The 26,826-nt window shown below is 51.1% G+C and overlaps 10 protein-coding genes across 10 annotated transcripts; 7 read left to right on the top strand and 3 right to left on the bottom strand.

Moving 5' to 3' along the window:
- Positions 1–648: 648 nt before the first annotated feature.
- BDZ83DRAFT_589979 (fungal-specific transcription factor domain-containing protein) lies at positions 649–2,962 on the top strand (the record flags this gene model as incomplete). The annotated part of the gene is made up of 4 exons (XM_060506287.1): positions 649–762; positions 828–1,121; positions 1,185–1,652; positions 1,718–2,962. 4 exons carry the CDS (start codon positions 649–651, stop codon positions 2,960–2,962), a joined length of 2,121 nt encoding a protein of 706 aa, XP_060359461.1.
- A 496-nt stretch (positions 2,963–3,458) lies between these two features.
- On the top strand, positions 3,459–5,434 carry BDZ83DRAFT_744669 (cytochrome P450; the record flags this gene model as incomplete). Its single annotated transcript, XM_060513164.1, has 4 exons — positions 3,459–3,802; positions 3,876–4,988; positions 5,047–5,213; positions 5,281–5,434. Exons 1-4 carry the CDS (start codon positions 3,689–3,691, stop codon positions 5,432–5,434), a joined length of 1,548 nt encoding a protein of 515 aa, XP_060359460.1. The 5' UTR covers positions 3,459–3,688.
- A 320-nt stretch (positions 5,435–5,754) lies between these two features.
- BDZ83DRAFT_638439 (uncharacterized protein) lies at positions 5,755–7,121 on the top strand. The gene is made up of 2 exons (XM_060509367.1): positions 5,755–6,986; positions 7,055–7,121. The coding sequence occupies exon 1, from the start codon at positions 5,847–5,849 to the stop codon at positions 6,864–6,866; it is 1,020 nt and encodes a 339-aa protein (XP_060359459.1). The 5' UTR covers positions 5,755–5,846; the 3' UTR covers positions 6,867–6,986; positions 7,055–7,121.
- Positions 7,122–7,686: 565 nt separating this feature from the next.
- BDZ83DRAFT_638434 (uncharacterized protein) lies at positions 7,687–12,873 on the top strand. The gene is made up of 12 exons (XM_060509366.1): positions 7,687–8,249; positions 8,308–8,398; positions 8,454–8,525; positions 8,579–8,941; positions 9,009–9,221; positions 9,277–9,407; positions 9,469–9,913; positions 9,965–10,700; positions 10,754–12,081; positions 12,140–12,232; positions 12,301–12,369; positions 12,435–12,873. The coding sequence occupies exons 1-12, from the start codon at positions 8,020–8,022 to the stop codon at positions 12,702–12,704; spliced, it is 4,041 nt and encodes a 1,346-aa protein (XP_060359458.1). The 5' UTR covers positions 7,687–8,019; the 3' UTR covers positions 12,705–12,873.
- A 175-nt stretch (positions 12,874–13,048) lies between these two features.
- BDZ83DRAFT_638433 (uncharacterized protein) lies at positions 13,049–13,768 on the bottom strand. Its single transcript, XM_060509365.1, has one exon. It carries the CDS (start codon positions 13,651–13,653, stop codon positions 13,189–13,191), a length of 465 nt encoding a protein of 154 aa, XP_060359457.1. The 5' UTR covers positions 13,654–13,768; the 3' UTR covers positions 13,049–13,188.
- Positions 13,769–15,720: 1,952 nt separating this feature from the next.
- BDZ83DRAFT_590018 (uncharacterized protein) lies at positions 15,721–16,689 on the bottom strand (the record flags this gene model as incomplete). Its single annotated transcript, XM_060506290.1, has 1 exon — positions 15,721–16,689. The coding sequence occupies one exon, from the start codon at positions 16,687–16,689 to the stop codon at positions 15,721–15,723; it is 969 nt and encodes a 322-aa protein (XP_060359456.1).
- Positions 16,690–18,320: 1,631 nt separating this feature from the next.
- BDZ83DRAFT_757021 (uncharacterized protein) lies at positions 18,321–19,916 on the bottom strand (the record flags this gene model as incomplete). Its single annotated transcript, XM_060514836.1, has 7 exons — positions 18,321–18,666; positions 18,726–19,108; positions 19,164–19,231; positions 19,289–19,325; positions 19,379–19,560; positions 19,616–19,751; positions 19,818–19,916. 7 exons carry the CDS (start codon positions 19,914–19,916, stop codon positions 18,321–18,323), a joined length of 1,251 nt encoding a protein of 416 aa, XP_060359455.1.
- Positions 19,917–22,096: 2,180 nt separating this feature from the next.
- BDZ83DRAFT_656533 (uncharacterized protein) lies at positions 22,097–22,456 on the top strand (the record flags this gene model as incomplete). The annotated part of the gene is made up of 1 exon (XM_060510881.1): positions 22,097–22,456. One exon carries the CDS (start codon positions 22,097–22,099, stop codon positions 22,454–22,456), a length of 360 nt encoding a protein of 119 aa, XP_060359454.1.
- Positions 22,457–23,861: 1,405 nt separating this feature from the next.
- On the top strand, positions 23,862–24,890 carry BDZ83DRAFT_590022 (NmrA-like family protein; the record flags this gene model as incomplete). Its single annotated transcript, XM_060506291.1, has 3 exons — positions 23,862–23,894; positions 23,968–24,390; positions 24,441–24,890. The coding sequence occupies 3 exons, from the start codon at positions 23,862–23,864 to the stop codon at positions 24,888–24,890; spliced, it is 906 nt and encodes a 301-aa protein (XP_060359453.1).
- A 907-nt stretch (positions 24,891–25,797) lies between these two features.
- BDZ83DRAFT_589970 (uncharacterized protein) lies at positions 25,798–26,603 on the top strand (the record flags this gene model as incomplete). The annotated part of the gene is made up of 2 exons (XM_060506285.1): positions 25,798–26,049; positions 26,103–26,603. 2 exons carry the CDS (start codon positions 25,798–25,800, stop codon positions 26,601–26,603), a joined length of 753 nt encoding a protein of 250 aa, XP_060359452.1.
- Between the last annotated feature and the right edge of the window lie 223 nt (positions 26,604–26,826).

Genomic DNA, 26,826 nt, shown 5'->3' with positions numbered 1-26,826 from the left:
GAGTGAGCTCGAGTCTGAACCAAGGTTCATGGAAATACACTGTAGAGCAAATGCCATGTACTACCTCATGGCTCACAGTAGAGAATTTCTGCAAGATCCTTATTGAGGTCAAACGCGTGCACCTGAACTAACCGCCAGGCTGCTGCCATCTGAACACAACGTTGCCGTATAACTTCATCAGTCACCCGTGAGAAGACGCGTGTATGTTCACCTGTACTAGCAGCAAGCTTGTTGCCGCTAGGTCTTTCAGCAATGACTTTTAATCCGACACTCGCATTGCACTATCTAAAAAAGGCCGGGGTAAGCGGGGGCAACTCAGCAGTTACGCACAGCGCTTGCTAGTGAAACATGGGTTTGCGGATCGTCGGACAAACTTTCGATACCGAAGGACAGAAACTCTGTACAGAGCGAATTAAAAAGAGGCAGCACCATCTTTTTTCGCTCCCGTATCTACGAGACATATGCAGCCCTCCGCATCTCACGAAGCAAGAAAGCTCCGCGTCACACCTCCTTTCCGGCCAGTATTGTAGTTCTCCGTCTCGCACTTACAGCGCCGGCTGTTCGTTCGGACCCGCTGGGATCGTCGGCCCTTCTCTCGCCTAGGAAAACATGGCCACCATCCCACCCGGAGTCTCGGGGCCGGACTCGATGTCTCCCGACAGTGACCAGCCAGGTACCGGTCGGCGCCTCATTGCCTGCGTGGCATGCCAAAAGCGGAAAGTCAAGTGCAGCCGGGTGTTTCCTTGTGCAAACTGCATCAGGGTATGTCGAGTTCCGTCGGGTGGCTCCGCGCTTAGTAGGACTTGAGGCTGATGAGCTACTATCAGTCATCCAGTCAATGCATCCCTGGGACACCGGCTCCTCCGCGAGGCAGGAAGCCTTACAACCAGGCCCTCAAAGCACGCCTAGCACGATGTGAGCAACTTTTAAGTGGTCAAGCTTCAGCTGCAGCCGCAAAGGCTTCCCCGAATGCTGTCACCACGCCAAAGACATCGCAGTCTCAAAGTCCGGCAGACCCTTCCCCGGTCTCTAAATGGACCCCGGAAGGGAAGTTGGTAGAAGATTCAAATGGCAAGCTTGCTTTTATGGATAACTACCTCCTAGGGCTGGTCAACGAGGAAGTACGCCATTCTCCACACATGTCGTTCGACATCAAGCCACTGACATTGCATACCTTACTGCAGCTTCGAGCTATGGATGAGCTCATCAACCTGGATGAGAACGAACGCAGTAGTCCACTTGATAGCAGGCCTTCTGACCCAAACACAGATCTCCTCCTTGAAGATGACGCCTCTAATTCCTCAGTCCTCGACGCTTGGCCAGGCGCCGCACTTGTCTTCAAGCTGTGGCAGATATTCCTTGACAGAGTTAATCCCTTCACAAAGGTGATTCATGTTCACAGCTTTCAACCTCACGTCGTGGAAGCTACGAATGGCACGCAAGGCCTGCCTGAAAATATCATGGCACTCCTGCTGTCCATCTTTCTAATGGCAGTAGTTGCCATGTCTGAGGAGGAATGCTTAACGACGTTGAAGAAGACTAAGGAAGCTGCCGTAGCGTCGTTTTCCTCCGGCATCCGCCAAATAATGAGACAGCTCAACTTCATGCGGACTAACGATATAGTTATTCTCCAGTCGCTCTGCCTGTACTTGGTAAGTTTGGTAACTATGACCCTACAGCCCGGGAAATTGGAGTAAGATGCTGAGTTTATCGCCAGTATTCCTTGCAAGACCGATATGACCGCCACAGCTCGTGGGTCTTCAGTGGCACCGTTATACGAATCGCTCAAAAGATGGGGCTCCACCGAGACGGCGATGTGCTTGGCCTAAAGCCCTTTGAATCAGAGATGAGGCGCAGGGTTTGGTGGCAGCTGGTATCACTCGACGCAAAGTTCGCTTTGTTCTCCGGCTTTGGTCACTCACTGCTTCCCCGGGACTGGGATGCCAGGGAGCCGAGCAACTTGAACGATGCGGACATTTTTCCGGCCGCTACGCAACCAACGCCGGACCGTGATGGACCCTCGGAGATGATTCTGTGTTTGGTCCGACACAAAATCACCAAGTTTCTAGTCGATACGCCCGGCCTCGAGCCGGTGAAGATGATGGGCGAGCTGAACGAGTCCAGCGGTGCTCCTCCAGTGGCAGGCGGTACGAGAGAACAACAGATGAGCTACTACCTCAGCCATTTCGAGCTGTTAGAACACAGCCTTCAGCACATCTTGGACAACCGATGCAACCCCCACGCGGGGCCGGTCCATGTCATGGCTCAAGGGCTCATATCAGCTCTTCTCGTACAGAAACGCCACTTGATCAAGAGCATTAGCGATGGACCTAGACCTGACGCCGTGTTTCAGAGTGGAGAGGACAATGCTTTCATGTGGGCTGTCTCAATGCTTGAGCATACGGCGTTCCTGTATTCTTCCTCGGAGGACACGGGTTTTCTCTGGTTCGCTGATTTCAACTTCCAATACGACGTACTACTCTACGTTGTGGTGCTTTTGGGACAAAGACTCGAAGGACCAATTGCACAACGTGCCTGGGAAAAGATTGAAATATTCTTTCGGTTCCGGCCTGGGTTATTCAACGTCTCCGAGAAATCCTGCGCGACTCTGGCACATTTCCTACTTCGAGCTTGGTCGAAGAGGTTGGATCTACTCACCAGATCGGGTTTCCCGGGAGAATCCCCGGAATGGATCAGTAAGCTACGAGCCTGTGTTGAAAATGTTGTCCAGGACGGCAACAATCCTCTGGGCTCGCTGAATCCTCAAGAAACAACTCCAGTCAACACGCAGGTGTGGGCACAGGCGTTAGAGGCTGAAGGAGTGCCGCCTTTTTCATACATCGGCGTTGGTCGGGGTCATTTTCCGAATCTTGAAACTTCCGCATGGTCTTTCTTGGAGACCATGAATGGAAGGGAGAGCGAAGACCAGCCGGGAGATTCGGTATTCCCAGTTGCTCTATGAGGCCCTTGAGGATGCCTGAGTGAGCAGAGAGTTGATTTTTGGACCTTGGGAAGCGATCGGCAGCACGTAAATATAGATAGATATCATGGCATTAATGACAGTTGACCAATATGCATTAGAGGCTAATAAGTTTCTGGCATAGCTGAGCACTTGCTGACTGTATGGTTCGGTGCTGCCGCTACTCAGAGTGAACATTTCACCAGCTGCAACTGAATGAATGCGATAGCTACCATGCACCCAGAGCTAGCTGAGAACAACATGAGTGGTAAGGGTCCAGTCCAGGGCCCAAAAGAGTATCAGTTGCGCAAGGGGGAATGCTGATTTCGTTCGGACACCCGGAAGTGAATATTTTTCCGGTTCTCCGGGAAAGTTGTTCCGAAATTTGGTCGTATATATGGGCCCCACTTCAGTCCGCTCCGAACCCCACCCCGAGAGTAGTGGGGCATTGGTGATCCGACGGCCGGCTCATGCATTCCTTTGCCAATGTCCTTACGGTGCGTTGGCCCTCGGGGTTGGAAGACTGGAACTAGTGCCCAGCGGAGTTTTGGCCCTTGCAGAGAGCTTTGTCACGGAGTTTTGCTACTCTCCTAGTGGCCCATATTTGGCTGCTAATGGGAGGGTCATGCTATGAAACGCGAAATGTCGATATAAGTAGCAGGTGATTTGCACATTCGTGTAGACTACCTAATAGGCGAGTTCGAACATAGCTCATCGCAATCAGGGAAGATGGCAATTGATACGACTAAAATTTTGGCCAATTGGCCGACCTTCGCGGCCAAGGTGTTGGACAGCTTGGCACAAATAAGTCGAGCGCAGATGTTTGTTGTAGCATTGGTTCTCGTAAGTCGATTATTGCTTACTCGTATCATGAGATGTACAAGTTATCAATAACGACTGAACTCACCTGTTACAGATTCCAGTTTATTTCGTCATCGGATCCATATACAATGCGTACTTCCATCCTCTAGCCAAATTCCCCGGGCCGCTTTATGCCCGCTGCTCGAACATACCATACATGGCGGTGCAGACAAGGGGAGCAATGCTCCCCTGGCTCAGCTCTCTGCACGACCAGTACGGCGATGTTGTACGAATCGGAGCCTCCAGACTTAGCATTATTAATGGCCAGGCTTGGAAGGACATCTACGCCCATAAGACGGGAGGCAAGAAAAGCTTCCCCAAAGACCCACGCATGTACGGCAGCGATCCCAATGGCCACCGCAACCTAATTACGACATTGCCCGATTCAGACCACAGCCGTCTCCGAAGAGTCTTTTCGCCAGCGTTTTCGGAAAGAAGCCTCAAGGCTCAGGCACCACTGATTTTGTCGTACGTCGACCAGCTCATGGGGAATATCCGCCGTAGCATCCAGACAGATTCAAACGCCAAGTTCGATATGGTGAAGCTGTACAACCTGACGACATTTGACATCATGGCGAAGCTGGCGTTTGGAGAATCGCTTGGCCTTCTCGCCAACTCGGAATACTCAGAATGGGTCGCCAACATCTTCGATAACCTCAAGAACAACGCCATCGCCCAAGTTGGTCGCGAGTGGTCATGGCTGGGTAACATCGTCCAGCTAGTTACACCACCGAAGCTCAAGAAGGCCGCCGACATGCACTTCAGGCATGCCATTGAACGAGTCGACCGCAGGCTTGAAAAGGACACCGACCAGGCTGATATCTGGAAACTAGTACTTAGTCAGCCCGAGGGGAAACAGATTGATAAGTTCGACATGTACAACAACGCTTCTGTCTTCATGGTCGCTGGATCCGAGACCACGGCAACAATTCTCAGTGGCGTCACATACTTGCTCCTCCGGAATCCCGACAAGCTGGCTCGTCTTGTCAGCGAGATCCGTGAGGTAAATTCTGAAGACGAGTTGGATATTCAGAGACTTTCTACGTTGCCGTACATGACGGCCGTTCTCAATGAGGCACTGCGGTGGTATCCCCCAGTCCCTGTTGGAGTCTGGAGAGAAGTTCCCGAAGGCGGCAGCGCTGTTGCTGGACACTGGATCCCGGAGAAGGCATGAAGTGCTGAGGCTCACCTCATCATGGACAAAAGTTGCTAACTTCGCATTCTAGACTCGCGTTTCCGTCCCGCAGTTCCCTGCGAACCATTCGCCCCGCAACTTCAAGGACCCCGAAGCATTCGTCCCTGAACGGTGGATTCCAGGGCCAGAGTATGAGCCAAACACGAAAGAAGTTGTGCAGCCATTCTCTCTCGGCCCTCGTAACTGCATCGGAATCAAGTAAGTTGTCTTCCTCCTCCGGGTTACAGTAGTTTCAGCCGGCTGACCATGACTTTTCCGGTCTTAGTCTCGCTTGGCACGAAATGAGACTCATTCTGGCTAAAACGCTCTGGAACTTTGACCTCAGCCTTTGCCGAGAGAGCGAAAATTGGTCGGATCAGAAGGCCTACATTCTCTGGGAGAAGCACCCGCTGATGGTAAACATCGAGTCCGTGCGATGAAGTCCCCTCCCAAAGCGGTCCGAGAGCTAGAATTATTTCAGTTTGGAAATCCGAGTCACGAGTGTAAACTAGGCAGAAATAGATCTGAGAAAGGGAGCCAATTTTGATAGAAACATTCTAGACTTACGATACAATTGAGCCGCCCTTTCATGTCTTGCATCCATCCGACCTATGAGTGTTCATCATATACTAGTCAGAGTTGCCAGCCATGCGACGTGATGTTAGTACACGGTGGAAACGGATCATGGGGGCGGAGCAACTCGACTACGTCATGCTCTTCCTATTTAGGACACCAATCCAACATCAACTGGAACCATCATACACTGAGTAAACCCCATTCAACCCGTATCTTGAACACCTCAACCGCAAAGTTCCTCCACGAAATCCCAGAGCCGCAGCCAACGACATTCTTATGGCTATCCAGGACAAATCGAAAGCATCAACAACGCCGGCGACGATCAAAGTCAGCGACCGAGCCGGGTGGTTGGAAGCATTAAGGTCTCAACGGCCCGTTCTCGTCCACCTCAATGCCGACACTACATGGCTCATTCAGCTGCCGTATCCCCCGTCATCGGCCCCGCCTCCCGGTCGAAAACGCTTTAATGTTCTCATCGACCCGTGGTTGCAAGGCCCGCAATCTGACGTCGCGTCATGGTTCTCTACACAGTGGCACCTTGTCGAACCCAGCCTGAAAACCATGGACCAGCTCAACTCAATTCTTGCCGGCTTTGAAGACGGCTCCGAGAGTCCAAGAGTCACTGATAAATCATATATCGACGTTGTAGCCATTTCGCACGAATTCACCGATCATTGTCACCAGGCGACCTTGGAAGAGCTTCCCAAGTCAACACCAGTGTTTGCCACCGATAAAGCTGCTGACCTCATCCGCTCATGGAGTCACTTTTCTTCCGTCACCACTACCCCTGGATTCTCCTCCGGAACGAAAGATTGGAAGTCTGATCTGAGCATTTCAGGCCTTCCGCCATGGGTCGGCATTGGGCGGGTCATCACCGAAGGAAACGCCCTGTATTACCACTCGGCCATTATGATCGCCTTTGACTCGGGAACTCCAGAGACGATATTATACTCCCCTCATGGTATACAAGCAACAGACTTAGAATGCATTCGCAAGTCTGGGTTCTCGACACTCGCTTTACTTCATGGCCTTCACGACGTTCGCATCTGGATGACAAAGCAGCTGAACTTGGGAGCTCTGAATGGCATCCAAGCTGTGGCTGAGACTGGAGCCCGGTACTGGGTCGCGACCCACGACGAGGCAAAGAAGGGCGGTGGTCTCATCGCACCACTGCTTATGCGTACGCAGTATACGCTTAAACAGGCTGTTGAGGCTGAAGAAGCAAGGATGCAGGGCAAAGTCCCAGAATACGATTTCGTTGAGCTCGGCTCAGGGGATGGACTGATTCTGCAGTAAATGAGCTAAGACTGAAAGTCTTGCTATGTTGATGGAGCAGTCGTGCTCAATCGGAAAATGGCACAACCCGATCACATACTGGAGGCCGACATAAGTTACATGTGAAGATGAAGTATCTCAGTATGTCTCCCAGTCTCACACCAGAGATTTTGACGATTTTTTCTCTGCATTGAGCTTATGTTAAGTAGCACCGCAGCAATAAATTAGGACACACATTTGGAAGTTACCAGAACAATAGCCCCTCTTGAATGTACGATAATTATCTTGTCAGAATGACCAGAATGGGCTGCTTGAGAAACCTTTCGCGTGTCGGCAGGCGAGCAAGCATGTCCAGACTCCAGGGGTTCAAAGGTGAAAGCGATCCGACTCCATAAAAAGCAGATGACTGGCGGACAGAAGTTTCTTCACGGCCATCACAATGTTCGAAATGGAAGAAAATCCTCCTAGAACCACATGATGTCCAGAAGCCATCACCTCATTTGGCAGGTGGGCGAGCACGGCAGGCAGCGACTTTAACAACGGTGCCCCCATGTTGTGCCGGACCCTGTCAAGGTCGGACTCTGCCAAGCGCAACGGGCCGTAGGGCTTGGCCCGATGTCACCACTTCCGGCTCGCTGTGTACTCTTATATTCTCGGACCTTACTCCGACAACAGTGTGTTCGTACTCGGGGAACCCCCTCCATGTCGTCCAGACGTGGCCCTTCCCGAGCATGCCGCTCTTCGAAGGATCGTGATCGCAGCAGGAGGAGGATCAAGCATGGAAGAGTTATCGCATTTGCACTGAAAGAATCCTTCCGACGTGCAGCCCCCACTTGCTACCGCTTACCATGGGTCTTAATACAGTGGGTAATCGGGATTGCAGTCCCTGCGATTGCACGATGCGAAGCTGACAGGCGCTCGAAGGGGAAACTCTACCGGGTCTAGGCTAGTAAACTCTGGTTCTTCAATCTTAAAACTGAAGTCTAACGTTTGGATCAGCCAGGCAGCAGTAAAACAGCCCGTGTAAGTGACCAGAGCTCAGAGACTTCACGATGTCGACTGAATTGACACAGGTTGATCTCAAGCTTTGGTGGAGAGTCATATAGAGAGGTTTCCTTTCTCTCTGGTCTGAATGATTTGCTTCCCGCCATCATCTCACTTTCGTTAAGATTTCATGATGCATTGGTTGACGGGACTCTGGCTCGCGAGTTCCGGCTTCGGCGGGCTTGGTGCTGCGTTCCCAGCAAACTATGATCCTCGCAATGACGACTTCCCGATAGTCGAAACTCACCCTTTTGCCGACTTTGGCCCCATTGTGACAAAGCGAGCGGATAAGCCTGATTTGCGAATCTTGCCGCTTGGTGCATCTATCATGAGCGGCGTCGGATCAACGAATGGCAACGGGTATGTCAAGAGTTCTGGCTTCTTGACCCGAGTCAGCGTATCAGCTGACGATTTGTAGTTTGAGAAAGCCGCTGAGAGACGCTCTTCGCTTCGATGGCTTCGAGGTTGACATGGTTGGAGGTCGGAACTCCGGGACCATGAAAGATAACGTGGGTTTACTCCGAGCTTCGTGTGAGTCTTGGGCTAATAACGCTTGATATTCAGGATCACGAGGCCAACCCAGGAGACATTCTGACTGAGATTCGAACTCGACTTCAACATGCATTGGGATACAAGGTCTGTAATAGGTCTTCCGTCAGTATACCAGTACTTACCTATCATCAAAACAGGCGAATATTATCATCATCAATGGGGGCACGAACGACGCAGTGCGAACCATTGACCCCGCCGGCATATACTACCGAATGGACGACATGCTTAGCGACATCTGGAATTCTGAGGACATGGGAAACGCCTGCATCATGCTATCGACTCTCCTGGACACTTCGGACGAAGCTGGCGCCTTCAATCGCATTTTCATCAACCAGGAGTATCGACGCCTGGTCAATGACAGAGAGGCTGACGGTAGATGCATCGTTCTGGCTGATATGGATCCACCCGAAGGGCCACAGCACGGATGGATACAGGCAAAAGATGCAGAGCATGAGTGGGCGGACTACAAGCCAGACGAGAACCCACACACGCATCCCAACGTACGTCTGCTACGAGCTCATAATCTGATTGACTGACCATGTATATCCACTAATGCAACTTCTGTAGGATGAAGGACACCGTAAGATGGCTTACATCTTTTACAGAGCTATCCTTAAGGCGGTTGCACTCGGGCAGGTCATGCCGCCGTCAACCGAATTCGAAGTGGCCGATCCGGTTTGTGACAAGTTTTCTGGCTCAGGTCTCAACCCAGGCGGCAAAACGCAGAGAGGCACTGGCAACGATGATGATGTCTACCGTCATTACAGCGAAGAGATGGGAGTCAGTGATGCAAATATTCTCTCGCCGTCAAATCTCTCTGAGCTGACAGTAGTAGATCATCTGGTCAACGACCGAGAGTGAATGGGATCGTGACCAGTGGCGATTCGCTCGGCTCTTTTCAGACAAGTACGATGATTTCATTGCATGGGTCAAAACGAGTGACACCTCAAACACCTTTGCAGTCTGGTATGCAACATCTCGAAGCCTTTTTCCTGGACTTCTTGACTTGGAGGCTAATGCGACCCAGGTCCAATTCCGGCGATGGAAAAGGCGCATTCACAAAGCTCTCGACCGACTTTGACCCTGGCATGTACTGCGACGCAGGCAGCCAATACTTCATTGACATGAACGGTGACGGCCTCGATGACATGGTATGCATCGATAGCAAGGGTAACGCATATCTGTCCATCAACAACGGAGACGGCGGCAGAGGAGTCAGGCCGCCCACATTCAGACATCTTGGCCTGATCAAGAGCACCGAAACATCCAGCAGAGACAACGTACGCATGGCCGATATTGACGGCGATGGAAGAGGTGATTACCTGGTCATCGACAAGCTGGGCACTGTCACCGCCTGGCGGAACGGGTGGGTCGACGACAAACCCAAGTATTGGCAAGCTTTGGGTGTACGATGGGAGGATCAGTACACACGAGATATCAAGGGTGTTCAATTCCACGATATCAACGGCGACGTATGTAAAAGTCTTACCACGCTTTTGAGCCGAAACTAATAGTTTTGCCAGGGTCGCGACGATTGGCTTTGGACGGACAAGACAGGCGCTACAACCACCTTCACGAACAGTCGCTCTTGTAAGAAGAAGAAAGAAGGCGATGGTCTCAATGTTGCCTGGCGTCAAGGCTTCTTCGAGAAAGAAGGCACTGGCCCCACGCACAAGGGTGTCCCCGGCTACATCACCAAGCAAGAGACCGATCTTCGCAAACGCGTTCACTTTGCCCGTGTCTACGGAGGTTCATCATCCTTTGGAAACCTCGCGCTTAAGGACTACGTATTCCTTGAGCATGCCAAGCTAAGCAACGGTATGCACAGCTTCAAGATGCGCGTGTGGAAGAACACTGGCGGAGGTGCCTCCAAGCTGAAGATGGATGGAAACAAGTACTGCAACATGGTCGGACACGCTGATGGTCGTTCTGACTACGTGTGGACATGGTCCAACGGCAAGATGGAACTTTTCATGAACCGAGGCAAGAAGGCCATCGCTGACAACGACGCTGAGGGCTTCTGGGATTGGAGTCCGGGTGTCATCTGGACGCCGCCCACGGCTATGCACAGGCTAGATTTGCATCTCGCTGACTGGGACGGCGATGGCGCGTGCGATATTATCTACGTCAATCCCAACACCAATAAGATGCGGGTGTTCATCAACAAGTATCCGGAGACAAAGTCCTGGCAATTCACTGAGATCAGCCAAGTGCCCAGCCTCCCCTGTCACGAGAGAAGAGGTGTAGGCATCAACGACTGTGAGTTCATGAAAGTACACTACGGCAAGTTTGAATCATGCTAACAAGATAAGTGGCCGTTCGCTTTGCAGATTTGACTGGCAACAAAAGAGCCGACTTCCTTTGCCTCCGCCCCGATGGTTTCATTACCGGACTCCTGCACCAGAACGATGGAGATTTCAAGGCAGTCGGGCAGATCAAGGTTGCTGAGGGCCACGACAGAGCCATGCTTCGCTTTGCTGACGTCAATGGCGACGGAAGAGACGATCTCTTGTGGATTGAAAAGTTCTCGGGTGACACATGGGTCTGGTACAATGAAGGCGAAGATGCAAGCAGACCACTGGGCTCAGCGTTCCATTGGCGTCAACAGACAGAGATGGCGTTCGCCGGTCTGGCTGCCGGCACATGCCTCTTCTACACTGACCTCTCGGGCGACTTCCGAGCGGATGAGCACTACGTCCTTGAGTCGATCAACAACATCGCCGAGACATCATTTAGCCCCGCCTGTGGTCTCAGCAATGTCGAGGGCGACGACCCCGAGGGCGTTGTCGATCCTAAGCTGCCCGTGAGACCCGAAGACCCCAACAGCGGCAACGATGAAGTTCCTGATGGAATCTGCTCTTACCAATTCCTCGGGACGACACAGCAGACGCTCAAGAATACTTGGGAGAATTCGGGTGCCCGTGCTAGCCTGGAAAAGTGGTTCGAGACGAACAGCCCGCCAACCTGGTCAACAAACTATCTGAACAAGATCCTCGGTACGCAAATCACTTGCGGTGACATCTTCCATTCTTGCGCTGGTCCTTCCAAAAATTGCTCCGAGTACAACCCTCCCGAGGCGTTCTACGTGCACATGCAGATCGCCAACCTGCACGATGGCATGGCCAAGTTCTGGGGCATGATGGTCAACGACAGCGTCACTGCTCTGGGAAGCGATATTACTACCATTGTGAACAAGTACGGCACACCCAAGGATGATACCAACACCATTCTCAACATGCTCGTCGGTCTCTTCACGAGTCTCGCTGGTGTTGGCGGTACTATCTCGGACGCTTTGCCTGGAAGCACAGGAGCAGGTGTGCTCGGCAAGTTCGTCAACCCCATGACACTGTTCGCCGGCGTGATCGCAGTTGCAGCCACAACAGCTGAGAACGTGCCGGAGGTCGATCCCGCCGGACTCGAGAAGGACTTGAAAGACAGTTACAGCACTATGTTCTCCCACATCTCGAATCACTGCAAAACTGCATTGAGTTCCGTGATCAATGGAGAAACAATTGCAAGGGTTGGTGAGCAGGGCATGCGGGAGTACATTCTGCGCCATTTTGACGATGGTGCGTGGTTGAGTTCTGAGTGGGTGGGCGACATGATTGATATGATGGCAACCAACGTCTTTGGTAAATTCGTAAGTTTCCCCTATTATTACAAAACCCAAGGCATCAAGTTATTAATGCATTTGCTAGAGAGAGTTTGCACTCATCCGCTCTATGAAGACGGCAAACAAGAGGGAGTACAAGTTCCTCGTCACGTCCGCGGATCAGAAAGTTGTACCGACTGTGAGTATTTGCCTGTTTTCAATCGTGTCACACCAAGTTGAAATGCTGATTTGTGCTCTTCTTGCCAGGGCAATGGTGTCACTTACATGAACCAAGAGGCTTGCGAAAGCAAAGTGGCGCGTATGTGGTATGACAATGTAAGTTTGCAAAGCTACTGCCATCTTCGTCTTTTCAGGCCGAATGGGATGCTAATCAGCTTCAGAACTGCATTGCACTCGGCTACGCCGAGATCGGTGTTGATAGCAAACTGAAGCATTACACAATCAGCGACAGTGAAGCAGAAGACATGAAGCACTGGATCCGGGACTTCCGCGCCGCCCTGATCAATAACTACGAGTGCTACAAGTTGAAGGATGGCGATGGCAAGTTGGATGATCCCGTCTTCCCGCCACCATTTGATGCAGCGGCCATGATTGAGTATCCAGTCTGCTTTTGGAACTTGTGGTCCAAAGACGTGACTACCAATACGTGAGTTGTCTGCAAGTTCTGTGTGGGGTTGGATGAGGCTTTCACAGCTCCGTAGCTGAGCATATAGCGACTGGTGGCAGTGCCATCTAACGTTGCATCTTTTTATTTGTAAACACTTTTTTCTTGAAAGTTTAGTAATACTTCAAAGTGAATAATTCTTAATCATGCAGTCATCCTGATATGTGAAAGACATTACACATGTCTGTGCAGCGATATTACACAGACGTCTTCCCATACGAATCCTTCACTTGTCCCTCGAAATACTTGACCTAGACAGACACTTGAGATTTTGACTCAAAGTGTATACCGGCCTGGTGATAGAGAAATGGAAGTCTTTTGACTAAATCAAGTGTATCTAAGGTGCAACTATCCGGTAATGACTGTGCTAATCTCTTATACGAAACATCATTTAGTTCGGTCTGAATATGAAAGCTTCTCAAGTGATGTTTAGGCGTACGAAAGCGTTGCCTGGCCGGCTTGTTCTGGTTTTAAAGCGACACGATAGAAGTGAGAGCACCGAGCATGTTGATAATCTGTCCTGAGTAGGCAGTGACGCAAGCCTGAATAGATCCACCAGGGGGAATGATGATAGATCCCGAACCGACCTCAGAGTCACCGCTGCGGGAGACACCGATACGCTTGCCACCAAGCTGGTAGTAGACCTCCTTGGGGTTGATACGGTTGATTCCACCAGCATCCATGACGTCGACTTCGAAGGTAGCCTTGAGATTACGCTTGCCGTTGTTGTTCCATCCGGCGCTGCAGGTGGTGACCTGGCCCGGGTTGGAGAAGGTGTTGGCGACCCAGGTATGAATACTGGGCTTGTCGACGCAAGTGACGTCCCAGGCTCCCTGGCCGATCTCGTTGTAGCCGTGGAACTCGACGCACCACTGGTTCTTGCCACAAGCGCCGGGAAGGCGGTAGAGGATGTCGGCGTGGGAGTTCTCGGCCATGCAGGAGACCTGAACCTTGTTAGCGTGGATCCTCCAGGGCGGGATGAGGTATGCTCACTTTGAAGGTGTTCACGTCAGTGCCGGTGCGGTCACAGGTGGCTTCACGGTAAAGCCACTGCTTGATTGTTAGCACGAATCTTACTCAGGTAGGCACGGAATGACAAGTTCATACCTTTCCGCCGCTGCGGGGCAAGGGGCGACGACCTCTGCAGACAAAGGCAGATGCGGAGCTTCGCGCTTCAAGCTCTCTCTGAACCACGTTGGCAGGGTTCTCATTCTGAGAGTACAACTCGATGTTTCCCAACTCAGAGAGCTCGATATCCTGAGTGGTAGTAGTCCACTCGGCCCGGCGCTCCAAAGTGTCAGAGGGGACGGCTGCGAGGGCCGTCGGCAGGACAGCAGCTAACAGAGCCGCGGATTGGATGAGTTGGAAATGCATATTGAAAGATGGATAAAGTGAAAGTCGTTGTAAAGAGTGATGATGAGTGAGTGTGAATGAGAAAGAGTGGATGAGAAGGCTGATGAGTTGTCCGGAGAGAAGATAGATTCCTCATGGCATTCCGAGATACTTTATACTCGACTTGACGCGGACAAGCCGGAAATCATCAACGAAATGCGGTCCTGAATGATTGACATTCACTCATGCAAGTGAACAGCTCCATGACTTACGGTTTGAAGCTATCGTGAGACCTGGGTGGAGTTGATAAGTCTTCTCGCCGAGGACCCGAAAGCGAGGTGGTTGAGTGCATAGCTGGGTGGAACAGGGTGTTTTCGCCTAAAGCCAGAGCAACTCTTTAGAGTTTGACTATATTGCTCCATAACCAATCTCGTGAAGCCTATGAAAACCAAATCTCGTCTTGCTCGTTTACAGAGACCCGGTGGGAGCTAATGGCGACCGCATGACTACGTTCTAGCCATCTCTAGACCGGACCCCCTGCAAAGAATAAACTTCCAACGCTGCTGAAGAACTTCTGACTATATAGTGAATATCATGAGGCTGTCCGAGTACTTGGCGATAATGATAGTACAGGAGCCTCCCAAGTCTTTTGCTGAGAGAGCTGTGGTGGTCTTTCCTGAACCCCAAAATATGAAAATCTCCGCAAAAAGTGTTCGCCTCGTGTAACATTATGTGTTGTGCAGCTTTGTCTTTACGACATTTCTACCTACTCAGATTCAGTTCGGAGAGGAGTTCTAGACATTAGTGACCAGAGGATAATAGGACTAGCTTCATTTATTTACACTTATGCTAAGCTTTTAGCTAAACCCCGGAAAGACGTTGCATGACTCTCGTCATGCACCGAACAGGCAACACCTAGGCAAGATGGGCCTTTTGAGGCTATGTACACGCCAGTAGAATCTCTCCTAGCGTTAGGATCATTATTCGGTCAATTCGGGCTCTGTGTAAACTTTCGTGGTTTCGGCGACCTCGACTAATACATCGCGAGCGTCACGCCCAGCGCACGGCGAAGTCGGTCTCGAACCGCTCCCGTAATCCCGCAAAGCTTAGCTCACGGAATCGAGCATCGTCTTTACTTCTTGATGTCTATAGATAGCCCGAGCTTCATTGTTATTCCGCGTGCTGAGTAATCATTCCGCTGAAACGTTATTCTGCTTTGCTGCTGCATTTTGGGTACCGTGGCGTGAGTTGAGTGGGCATCCATTGGTAATTGAATGTGAGAACTGGATACGGCAAAATGGGCATGTCGGTTAGAATCTATTTATTGAAGTGGTTGGCATGGAAGGAGTCACTGCAACAGGTAAGGGTTGAAGATTTGATTTCATTTAGAATCGACAAGTGGCTGAATGCTATACTGGGCGGTGGAAAGATACAGACAAAATGAAACAGATCAAAGACAGCGAGCTCAGTGTCATTCTAACACGAGCACACAGCTGTCTTACCATAACTCCTAAATCGCAATAGAATGCAGACACCTGGAACCAGCCCACGTGCATCGCTCCCGGTGATGCCGGGCTAACTGAGGGCCAGTCCACTCCGGGGGCGCGAGCGCCTCGCCAAAGAAATCGCAGTCGAGATCCGACTCGCGCGCGGGGATCCTTGGGGACTTGCTACGAGCCGTCACCCGACATCATCCAGGTGCTGTCAAGCTTCTGGGCAGTTATTTTATTAGGTTTTGTTGCTGTCGTCAGATTTTTGCGGGTTTCCGCGGAAGATGGCTCCTCATCAGAAGAATAATTGAAAGAAATAGAAGAATCCGAGGCCGAGTCAGTTGTCAGCTCAGGCGTGTTATCGCTAGAATAGTCTGGCGACCCCAAGAGCTCGGAAACCAACTGCAGGGGCGCGAGTCGTGCGCTGTACGTGCTGCTGCTGTCGGACTCATCACCCGAAGGGAGCTCGTCTAGTTCCGGGGAGCAAAGGAATTGGGCAAAAGACTCATCTCGGCCGAGTTCGGCTAGAGATAGGTCGAGGGCGAGTTGCACATCGTCGTCGTACGAGACCTGCTGGGGTTCGGACTTGCGCGCCCGCTTGGCAGGGCGCATGGTGTACTCAGGCTCTGAATAGTGGTCAATGCTATCGAGACCGAAAGCGGGACCACGGAGATGCTCATCGTCGTAGAGAAGACCCATCCGGTACAGTTCTTCGATGTCGGGGGCATCTTCCGGATAGAGCCGGGCTTTCGCTGTGCGAGGATCCCGGAAGGCATCCTGTCTCTCCAAGGACGGCGTCCGACGGTGTTCGCCGGGGAGTTTGTAGCCACTAGAGGCCAGGTTGCGGCCCTCGGCCGCCTCGTCAGTGCGCCATTGCCGTGTAGAGCGGCGAGTCTGGCCCCGACGTGTCTGTCGGTGCCGACGGGCCCGTTTCTGGTGGTTTGCGGCGAGGACGAGGTCGAGGAGGGGCAGCTTCTGGTCGGCGAGCTCTCGGGGCAAGGCGATGGAGCCGTCGGGGTGGAAGTAGGCGCCGTTGTAGTGGGCGCGGGAGTGCGGTCTGCTGACCTGCGAGGGGCCGGGGGGTAGGTAACGCTGAGTGAGATCTAGATCTAGGGCATCGCTGCTACTGCTGTGAAGTCTAAGACCCATGCTGGGCAGAATGTTGACTCTATAGGCGGGCTGTTTCTGGTTGGACTTTGCGTGTGGTGGGTGTTGTAAGTGAGTGACCGGGAGGGAGGCGTGTCCTAGGAAGGGCGTAGAAAAGAGGTAGAGTTTGTCGAGTAGGGGGCTGACGCAAAGGCGCGCGCGATGACTTGAGGTCGGTCGAAGATGATGGTTGTAGTATGAGACAGATGGAATGTCGGCGAACAGCAGAGATATATGTACATCTATACAGATTACCTCGATGTTGTAAGGCGAAACTGATGATGTTGGCCTCCGACGAGTGAACTGGGCCTGGCGTAGGCTGTAACGCGTGGGCGCCTTCGCTCACCCCTGTAGCCGGCCTGCAGAACGCTCCCGAAAGCTTAGTGTTAGTCCAACTTGGGGATGTTCAAGGGTTCTGATGGTGGGTTGCAACGGCCGCTGATTGGGGACCAAGTGGCTGATGAGGAGTGAGTCATGCTTGGCGATGATGAGGGCGCAGCGCGTGCTGTGTTACCTGGCAGGCTGACGAGTGACACGACGTGAGTTGTTGCGTAGGGCTTCAGTTTCCCATTGCCTGGGTCATCGATTGCCTTTCCTAAGACTCGCTCATTGGCCTTGAAGAGACAATGGATCTCATGGCTCACGTCAAGTTGCTTGCCTTGTTTCGCGGAATTCTCGAGACACAGATTTACAAAGAAGCCCCAGCATCGGCAGGGCGACTATGAGTGGCTACGGTCGGTAGTGGTCAGCCGAGACTAGGGGGAGTCATCAGGGCGGAGATTTGCCTCCAAGGTATGCGTGCCTTAACAAGTTCGGTTCTGAAGAGACCAACAAGAAGATAACCCAAGTAAATCGTCCATGACCTGGCAGATGATTCATATTGAATGAACTTGTGAAACTGAGAGAAGGTCCCGAATACTACCGAGAACGTTCTTGTTCCGTTCAGCCCATTCGCCTCGGAAAAACCCAAAGAGCTGGTTGACTCACGGCACGGGGCCACCAGCGATCAATTGGGTTCACTGCATGATCTCATCCCGGTCGCTAATGCAGCATCGCGATGAGATGACTCCCACATCCCTGACTTGACAGACATCAATACACGTGGATGGCGGTTCACCATTGATGAACTTTCAATTGGATTTGATGATTGGACAATTGATTCTGCCCAACATGTGATTTGAGGTGGTAAGGCACATAACTAAGCGCGTGGACACGTCGCCAGCACTTCACATGGAGCCTGGAGCACTCATCCCTGTTCCACTTCAACGTCGACGACGCGACGCAACACAAATTGAACTTTCTCAACGTTCGATAAAGCGTCGAAGGCCCATGTCACTTCATGTGACATTTGAAGTGATGACGCGAGACGAATAACACATGTGCTTGTACCAGTAACAAGAACACTTCACGCCATCTTTCACATTTTCTCAGTGTGGTATAAACCCAGTGAGTGCCCTGAAGAAAATTCGCCTTGGCCTATTGATTACAGGCATGTTACGCCACGTCATTGTCGGGTATCATTTCCAAGCAACAGAATTCGCGCTCGTTACTTCACTTCTGAACACAATAAATTTTCAACGTGAGTTTAAGAACATGACAGCATCTAGTACTCTGTTCAACGATAAAGAATAGTCTCAACGACTCGAGACTGACGGTGACGATGCCGAAGCAACCTGAGTCGATGAGCTTTCTGTGAACGACTGCTTGGTCGGACTCTGCTTATCGAGGAAGATTTGTGAACTGGGCCGAGTGCGAGTGCCAGAGTGACTAATGTTGGAAGCAAGCGTCGTCGACAATTGAATCACCTTGGGCGGCAATGTCTTTAGCAGTTGCCAGACGTTGGGCATACATGCGACCACGATGCCGACCCCGAGCTCTACGTAGGCCCAGAGGACAACAGCTACTGAGTCAGCGGTAGTGTTGAGCGAGGTTGCGAATGCGATGAGTGTCTTGATACGCAGGATGCTGACGATAGTGAGGCTTCATCTAGGGTTAGTCGACGATGCAGGATGGGGGTGGCATACAGGGCTCGAACTTACAAGACACCGACCAAAAACATAGCCATGACACCAATCTTCTTCTTCCTATTCAGCTGAAGCTTATAGATCTGGGTAATTGGTAGGATAAGCATGATGATATCGAGAGTGATGTTGAGTGATACGTGGCTCAGTCCGATCCTGTTCAAGTCGACGCAGTGGCCTTCGTGCGCACCATCCCATCCATTCCAGAAGTGCGAGAACGGCTGGCATTGTGCAAAGCATAGAATCACGTAGGATAGAACGACGAGCATATTGAGTATTTGCATGAACCACAAGATGCGACGAAAGCCTCGGTCAGGGAAGATCTTCAAGAAGAAGAAAAGGATAGACGCCTTGACTACGCCGAGGCCGATGATGTAGAAGAACTCGAGGACGAAGAGGAGCTGTGACTTTCTTAGTATACTGTCAAGCGCAGTCCGAGAAGCAAATGCGACTTACCTTGAGAAAATAAGTAATCTCGTAGTCATGTGGTGTCCAAATGTCTTTGCCAAGTCCTGCCTTTACGACTGCAAACATGTTAATCCTGAGCACTCGGTGACTCTCTCTGATCGTGGACAACTCACAGTAAAACAATTCCACAAAAAAACCGATGAACAACGCCTAAAAACAGTCAGAGGAGTTGAAAAGCAAGAAGAGTAACTGCCGTAGCTCACAAAAGCAACGAGGATGACTGTGTCGTCAGCGCCCCAGGCAGAGAGCTTCGCGATCTTGGTAGCCATCCTCATCAAAATGAAGATGACACCGATGGCAGTAACAACTCCGCTGATCAAATGAATGTTGGAAGTTTGATCACTGTACGGGAAACCGCAATTGGACCATGTTGCATCAGTAACAACTATCACCCCGTCAGCCTTACCACGTTGTTGAAGAAACATTTCTCCATGACTCACCCAGGCTCTCTTGGATTGTGCATGCTGATTGAATACAAGGCTGCACCGCGGCGTTGAACTTGGAATCGACGCAAAGACATGCTTGGTCTGTAGGAGAGCAGGTCGTTGAGGGAAGGGCTTTGACCATGCAAGTGATCTGGGATGAATAGTAGTCAGCGAGATGATATCTTGGCAAGTCTTATGATGTGGTATCATGGCTTACAGCGCAACTGGGAATGCCTTCCAAGCTGAGTGACTTGGCAGCCACCCCAAGGCCGCAGAGGCTGAACAGCAGGAAAGAGGCGATGCGGAACGGATGCATCTTCAAGAACTCTTGTCTTGGCGAGCTGAGGCTCAAGGAGACGCAGGCTTTCCAGAGTTTTCCCGTCAGGAACCGTTGAACAACAATGAATCCAGGAACAAGGTAAAGATACTGGATCGAGGATTGATTTAAAGAACGTCTCCAGCGATCGACAGGAGGGGAAGCGTAGATGACGGACCAACGCCACAACTTGCTGTTCAGCCAGCTTTTCATCATTGAAAGGACGACGTCTCCAAGCTCGCATCGAGGGCACCACGGCAGATGCAGGGGCCGCAACGCAGCATCAGCCCTCTTGCAAGGCCAGGCCTGTCGTGGCTTGACATTTCATTGTTCGTCGTCCTGCTAGCTAGAGGAGGTCTAGACTGTCGATCTGGGCCTACGCACGGATGCGTTCTTGTCTTCAAGATTGCCGGATGAGGGATCGCGCTTAATCACAGTACCGTCGCTTGGGGAAGGCTCAATCACGGCAATCTGGGACCGTCATCACTATGCCTAGCAACGGATTGAAGGAACAGGTTCCTATAGGATGATGGGGGACGGCTAGATGGCGGAGACACCCATCCGCGCCTGGGATGCATCTTTATTGGCGCCACAGGCAAAGCCTGGCTGTCTGTGCCGATGGCACTCCTGACGCGCGTGCGCGCCCCTTGGGCATACCTACTTAAAGACTGCAAGAAAGCCAATTCAATATAGCGTCAGCCAAAGTGTTAAGCGAGGCAGTGCCTTCAAGCCACAGCGGTAGATGGGAGACTCAGGGGGACTGCAACTGCATGTGAGCGCCGCGGGTTGGAAGAACAACATTCATACATTGGTTGGCCCGTTTGATCTTCCATGCCTCGAAGCATTTGGTGCCTCTGTGCAGTCCTCAGGGTAGGTAATTGCCACTGGCGTCTCCCGCTTGCTTTCTTGGAGACTGGGAGAAGAGAGGAACATGGCCAATCTCGAATGAGAACCATGAGAGACCACATGCTAGACATTGCAAAGGCTTTGGCGTTCATACCGCCCCGGGCGAGCGTGCCTCGGGAGCCGGAACCTTGGTCTCCACTTTCGGTTCCGTATGCGGGACAGAAATGATATGTCGACCGATGGTGGCTGGGTTCATCCGGGCATGTTTGGTGTCGGGACCATGCGTGGGTTCTAGAAGTACTACCGATCCGATCGATCTGCAGTGTTTCTATGACACTTTAGCCATGTACTCGAGCCTCATGGTGTCCGGAAACGTCCGGAGAGACATCGAACATCGGAATTACGGCTCATCGGCCAACAATTCCCCGTTGACTCGGTTGAAATCCTGACAGATGCAGCTGCAAGTTCAACGTGCTTCTGAAATTTGGTTTCTCTCTCGCCAATCGCCCTCCCCAGAAGAAATGAACGTGTCAGCCAAGAACTGTTTGGGTGGAACCAGTTGACGCAACAACGCGTAAAGTGATTTGCTCAACTAAGCAGCGAAATAATTGTCACACGGCCGAACTGGTTGAAGCTGGGCCTCGGCAAATATTCCCACCTACCGAACTAATGGTTCCAGAAACCTACATGTAGATATTTTCAGGGCTGAAGGTATAACAAGTCTTTGACGCAGCTATCTGCTGAAACAATGCTAACCATGCAACGCTTCCTGACCACTAAAAGCGTTGCGAGTTGCGAGTTGCGAATTGCGATTTAAGGAGTTGTTCTAGTGCGACAATCTGGTGACCGAGCGGTGTTCCCAGGACTCGTGTGAACTGCCCGCCGCTCGACCCGGTATACCCACTCCCGATTAAATGAGGCGGATTAAATCCAGGACTAATTACTCCGTCGTATGACTTCGGAATGCCGCGGGCCGTGAAGTGTCCCAATCGTTAACATAGGCACCATGACTCGTCCGCGACAGCATTGATCATGGACTTACGGGTTCGGCTGGTGGGCAGTCGAATTTTGTACCGGGAACGCCGTCAGTGCGCTGTGTTGATCAACGTCGTTTCGAGGAACTTTAATCAATATAGAGTTCAAGTCATATTAGTCCAAACACCTCAGGGGCTAACACTGCCGTGCAACAATGGAACATGTGGAACCGTTGTGGAAGATGAATCAGTATTTAGATGAGTGACGATTTATAACTCACTAGAAGTTGAAAAGTTTACTCAAAACAACCACAGTCAACTCTCGCCCATCATCACTCGAGACTCTACAGACAAGCCAAAATGCATATCTCTATTATTCCAACCCTGGGCTTCCTTCTCAGCCTCCCCTTGGCTGTCGTTGCCCAATCACGATGCCAGTCCGACAGTATCACCACCGATAAAGACAAAGAATACAGCGTGGCAGTCAACTTTGACAGCGCCTCCAAGAAGTACACCGCAACAGTACCGCCTGGCGACATGTCTCTCACCATTCCTGCATTGAGCATCACCAATAACGGCGGATACAAGCGACTTTTCTGCCTTGCCAGTGAGCCGGACAGACCACGATCTGTCAGTTGCTTTGCACTTGAGCCAAAGTCGACTTGTGCCTTGCCGGATTATTACGGTGTACCCTTCAGACTCGACACCTACCGTCGTTGAAGGATGGCAATCCTAGTGTTGACATTGACAGTACTACCTTATCACATGTCTTCCTGATACAGCAGTCTTCATCATCACCGCAGGATGAAATAATGCTACGGCATGCATCGACGGTGTTACATTATACCGGGTGTTACTGGGATTGCACTACGTTTAATGTAAAGATAAAAAAAGCTTCCAACCATGTATTGAAATTCCTTGTTTTGCCACATTTGAGAAGTGATTGTCGTTGATCAAATATATCTCTGCAAATGTACCATACTTCTCCCGATACATATATGGCCTACTTTCAAGCATGCTTCGAGACTCTTTATTCGATTCTCGTCCAGGGTATGTGTAAGTAGATCAAATACCGATTAGGCTTACTGTAAGCAAATGCCCGTGTTGCGGTCCAAAATCCGCCCTCCGCTCAGGTGCTTTGATCTGTATCGCTTAGATTCATCATGGCGTTTTCCATATAGAACTTTTCCTTCTAGTGACGATATCAAACACTTGGACAGTACAAGCGAGGCAACTGTCTAAAGATTGGCGCACGGACGCCAATCGTTTGTGGCGCTGAGAGTGCCCGCCACCAACTGAGCACCAACACCAAGCCTCCCTGTGGCTTGGAACATGCTTCGATTTAGGCTGGTAGGGCTTTTGTCAATGATCGAGATATAAGGTACTTTAGGCACTGGATAATTATCTCACAGGCAGCACAACTACTTAGTATTTTCTCACGAATGGGAAATTTACTTAATCTCTTATCGCATCTTGTTCATAACGATAGTTCTTAAAGGTATCATGTTCTAGAGAAATGACAGCATCCTAGTGATCGGTTGAGCGCTTCCTCTGCGTCAGACTACCGATGCCGGAGGTTTTTCCCAGCGTTGCTGACAAAGCAATTAACAAGAGAATAAGATACCAAAGTAGTCAAATATTGCATGCTGTGACCTCGAAAGAGGGGAAGAAACGTTATTGCAGCGACTGTTATTGCTTATGAATCAGACATCGCTTTTGCTTGAGGATCTAGTCAAGGACGCGGCATTCGCAGACGGACAATGGTGACCGATGTCCGAGACAAAGTCCGTACGAACGGACTACTCCGGCGGCCAAAGATATGTCCGCAGGTTCACCTCCTTTTTGCCCAGGAATAAAGTTCACGTAGGACCAAGAAAGTGTGTTCCGACTCTGTCTGGTAGGCAGCTGCTGAGAAATCCATTTGGTCTCGATTGAGGATAGGGAGACTAGTAACGTTAACCCTCTTGTATGTGTTGGCAATTGTTAAGTTTACTGCCATGCATTTAAAAACAAACCCAGCCCCTATTACTACAAATGATGGCTCAGGTTCAGCTTACATGAGATTCCTGCTCCTCGAGAATACCGAAGCTTTGAACAAAGAACTCGCCACTACAACCATCAGACAATGTCGTCAATCAAGAAAGTCGCGGTGATCGGCGTAAGTCTTCTTACTAATACCTTTTTCACAACGATAATCGACCCAGACATCGTAACGCTCAATTCGTATTCAGGCTACCAGTAGCATCGGGCGCTATGCTCTTCCAGCTCTACTGGAAGCCAACTTTAAGGTGACCGTTATCACTTACTCAGATGAGGGAAAGTCATTTCCACCGCAGGTGAAGATTGCCACCACCGACTTTAGTCCGCAGTCTCTACACGAAGTGTTGAAAGGGCAAGACGCCGTACTATGCGTCTTGGGTCACGCTGTGTTTGACAAGCAGATTGATCTGATCAATGCTGCTGCAAAGGCCGGCGTCAAGCGGTTTATTCCGAGTGACTTTGGAACTCCCAAGGGACCCAATGATGTCCCGGAGTACCGCGCTATCCTGGGAAAGAAGGCACAAGCACAAGCTCTCCTAGAGGAGAGGGCGAAAGAAAATGACAGTTTCACTTGGACCTCTTTCTGGAATGGCCCTCTTCTGGACCGGGTCAGTGTTATACCATGTTATTTTCACAGAGTCTCAGTCCCTAATGGATGTCTCAGTCTATGGCCTTGTTTCCCGATTTTGGCTTCGACCTCAAGAACCACTCAGCTACGATTTACGACTCTGGCAACGAGCCCTTCACAGCTATGAGCATTGGAAAGATCGGCAAGCCAATCGCTGCAGTCTTCAAGCGTCCCGAGGAGACAAAGAACCGATATGTCAGGCTTTCTGCTCTTACAACCTCACAGCGAGCAATCCTCGAGGCGCTGGAGAGACTGACGAACCAGAGATGGGATACTGCCACGGTCAGCACTGATGAAGCCAGGCGGCAAGGCAGCATCAAGTTGCAGAAAGGTGACTACAAAGGGGCATATGTTGGATTTCTCGTGGCTCAGCTGTATGAGGATGGAGCCGGCAGATCTGTCCTGGACGGAGCAGATAATGAGTTGCTCGAGGTTGAGCCTGAAGAACTGGATGAGGTTGTTAGAAAGGCGCTCGCTTGGGTTTAGCGGTCAGGACTCCTCCCGAAGGGGGTTAGTGAGAGCTAGCAAGAGGGACACAAGCAATCAAACGAGCAGCTTGTATATGTATCACGCGGGGAGCATACATCTAGTTAGGGGGCAATGATCAGTGATTCGTCCTATTACCCCTAAAAGTAGTTGGCTTCTGTGAGCTTCTTCCCTGCGTCACACACCCAAGGCATTTGACATTAGCTTTGCGGTTCATTGGTCAACGTCAACTAAATCGTGTTCTTGCCTCGACCTCCCTTGCGAACAAATTGTCCAAATGATTTATTAGTCCGCAGATACTTTACAGGGGCGTGGAACTCTTCTCACTGACCACCAACGTAACGGCGTATCTTACAAAATAGCGTGGCATCGGGGCTGTCATAACCCCTGCATCGCGTGTTAAAGTATCTTTTGCTTAGGTAACCCCCAAGAAGAGAAAGCAACGACGTGAGGCAGTCACGGCACTCGCCAATGTATCGCACCTTCCTCAGGGTCCCAGTCCACTCGGTCCGCACCTTCCTACCTCACTTCGACTCCTTCCTGCACTATCTTACCTCGGACATACGGGCGCACCTCACCTTCCGCCCCAATCTCCCCGCCTCAGCTCACGTCAACCCGTCACAACTTCACAACTTCTTCACGCAGCCAGCACGTTATTCTTTTCTTCAGTTCACCAACACACCAACACACTGATCTCTCACTTCTTTTCCGTCTCGAGCGAGTGCTTCCTCTGTTCGAACCAGCCCGAGGCCTTCCGTGATCTCCGACATCGCTCCTTGGTATCACTCACCCCCTTCAGCTTCACAGCTGTTCTTCCCACCAATCCGACGCATTTTCGCAAACTCTCCCGGCACCTAGACAGGGAGACATCGAGCACCTTGTTGTCGTTGCCAGACGCAGCATCGTGATGTACAACTACTGGGAGTGCAACATCTGCGATCGCGGCTTTCGCAGCGAGCATGCAGTCCAGCAACACATGGATGCACTGGGCCATTGGGGTTATCACAATACACCCCAGTATTATAGCCGTCGATATGATTGCAACGATTGTAACGATTGGTTCCACAACGAGCAGAGTCTCCGCGACCACGAGGTTGAGGAACACGACTACTGCGAGCCTTGCAACCGCTATTTCAACAACCAAAACAACATCCGGCAGGTGAGTCAATCTCGTCCATCCTCTTTTCTAACAGCCCAAGTAATCGTGATTAGCACTTGAACTCCAGGGTTCATCGCAGTACCGGCGACATCCAGTGCCCCTTCTGCAAGCAGACCAGTAACACTGCCACTGGTCTTATCCACCACCTCGAGCGGGGTGCGTGTCCCAACGCCCCTCTGGACCGCGATAAGCTCTACCAGGCCGTGCGCGCACGCGACCCAAACGGAGTCATCTCCAAGAAGCTCCTAGAGTGGCACGGATCTCCCACCTTCACAGCTACCGAGCGAACATATAACTACGATATCGACGCATACGAGTGTTATCTCTGTCACCGTGCCTTCTCATCTCTGATTGGTCTTAACCAGCATCTCAACTCTCCCGTTCATCAGCGAAAGCTCTATCACTGCCCGAATCGTCAGTGCGGTCGTGAGTTCACCACCCTCGCGGCGGCCATCAACCATCTCGAAAGCGAGTCCTGTGGCTATATGCGCTTCAAGGCAGTGCAGCAGAATGTTGGAAAAATTCTCGATCCTCGTCGAATGATTTCCTTCTGATGGAAGGTGCGATCCTTGTGAGAATATTCTCGAAACAACGGGCGTATGTGCGAACATGTGGACACGCTTCTGTCGTGGGCCATGTAGATACTTTTGACGCGACTGGCATTGAGACGATAGGAAGTGTGGAGCCAAGAATTGTGGCGGCCGGAATGTTGCAACTGTATGAGCTGATCACGTCGTTTGTTTTCAGGTTTCCTTAAAAATATGTTCAGGGAATTAA

This window comes from Colletotrichum acutatum, assembly GCF_030867785.1.
Source record: "Colletotrichum acutatum strain CBS 112980 chromosome Unknown BDZ83scaffold_146, whole genome shotgun sequence".
Lineage (NCBI taxonomy): Eukaryota > Fungi > Ascomycota > Sordariomycetes > Glomerellales > Glomerellaceae > Colletotrichum > Colletotrichum acutatum.
The sequence above is the reverse complement of the archived record's forward strand: the minus strand, read 5'-3'. Positions and strand labels throughout refer to the sequence as shown.

What these genes read in the sequence shown, in the direction of transcription:
- BDZ83DRAFT_638439 (XM_060509367.1), top strand. Translation starts at nt 5,847, where the DNA reads ATGGCTATCCAGGACAAATCGAAAGCATCAACAACGCCGGCGACGATC.
- BDZ83DRAFT_638434 (XM_060509366.1), top strand. Translation starts at nt 8,020, where the DNA reads ATGATGCATTGGTTGACGGGACTCTGGCTCGCGAGTTCCGGCTTCGGC. An exon ending in CCGGGACCATGAAAGATAAC is followed by an intron (nt 8,399 to 8,453) that starts GTGGGTTTACTC and finishes CTTGATATTCAG; the next exon opens with GATCACGAGGCCAACCCAGG. An exon ending in ACCCACACACGCATCCCAAC is followed by an intron (nt 8,942 to 9,008) that starts GTACGTCTGCTA and finishes CAACTTCTGTAG; the next exon opens with GATGAAGGACACCGTAAGAT.
- BDZ83DRAFT_638433 (XM_060509365.1), bottom strand. Translation starts at nt 13,653, where the DNA reads ATGGCCGAGAACTCCCACGCCGACATCCTCTACCGCCTTCCCGGCGCT.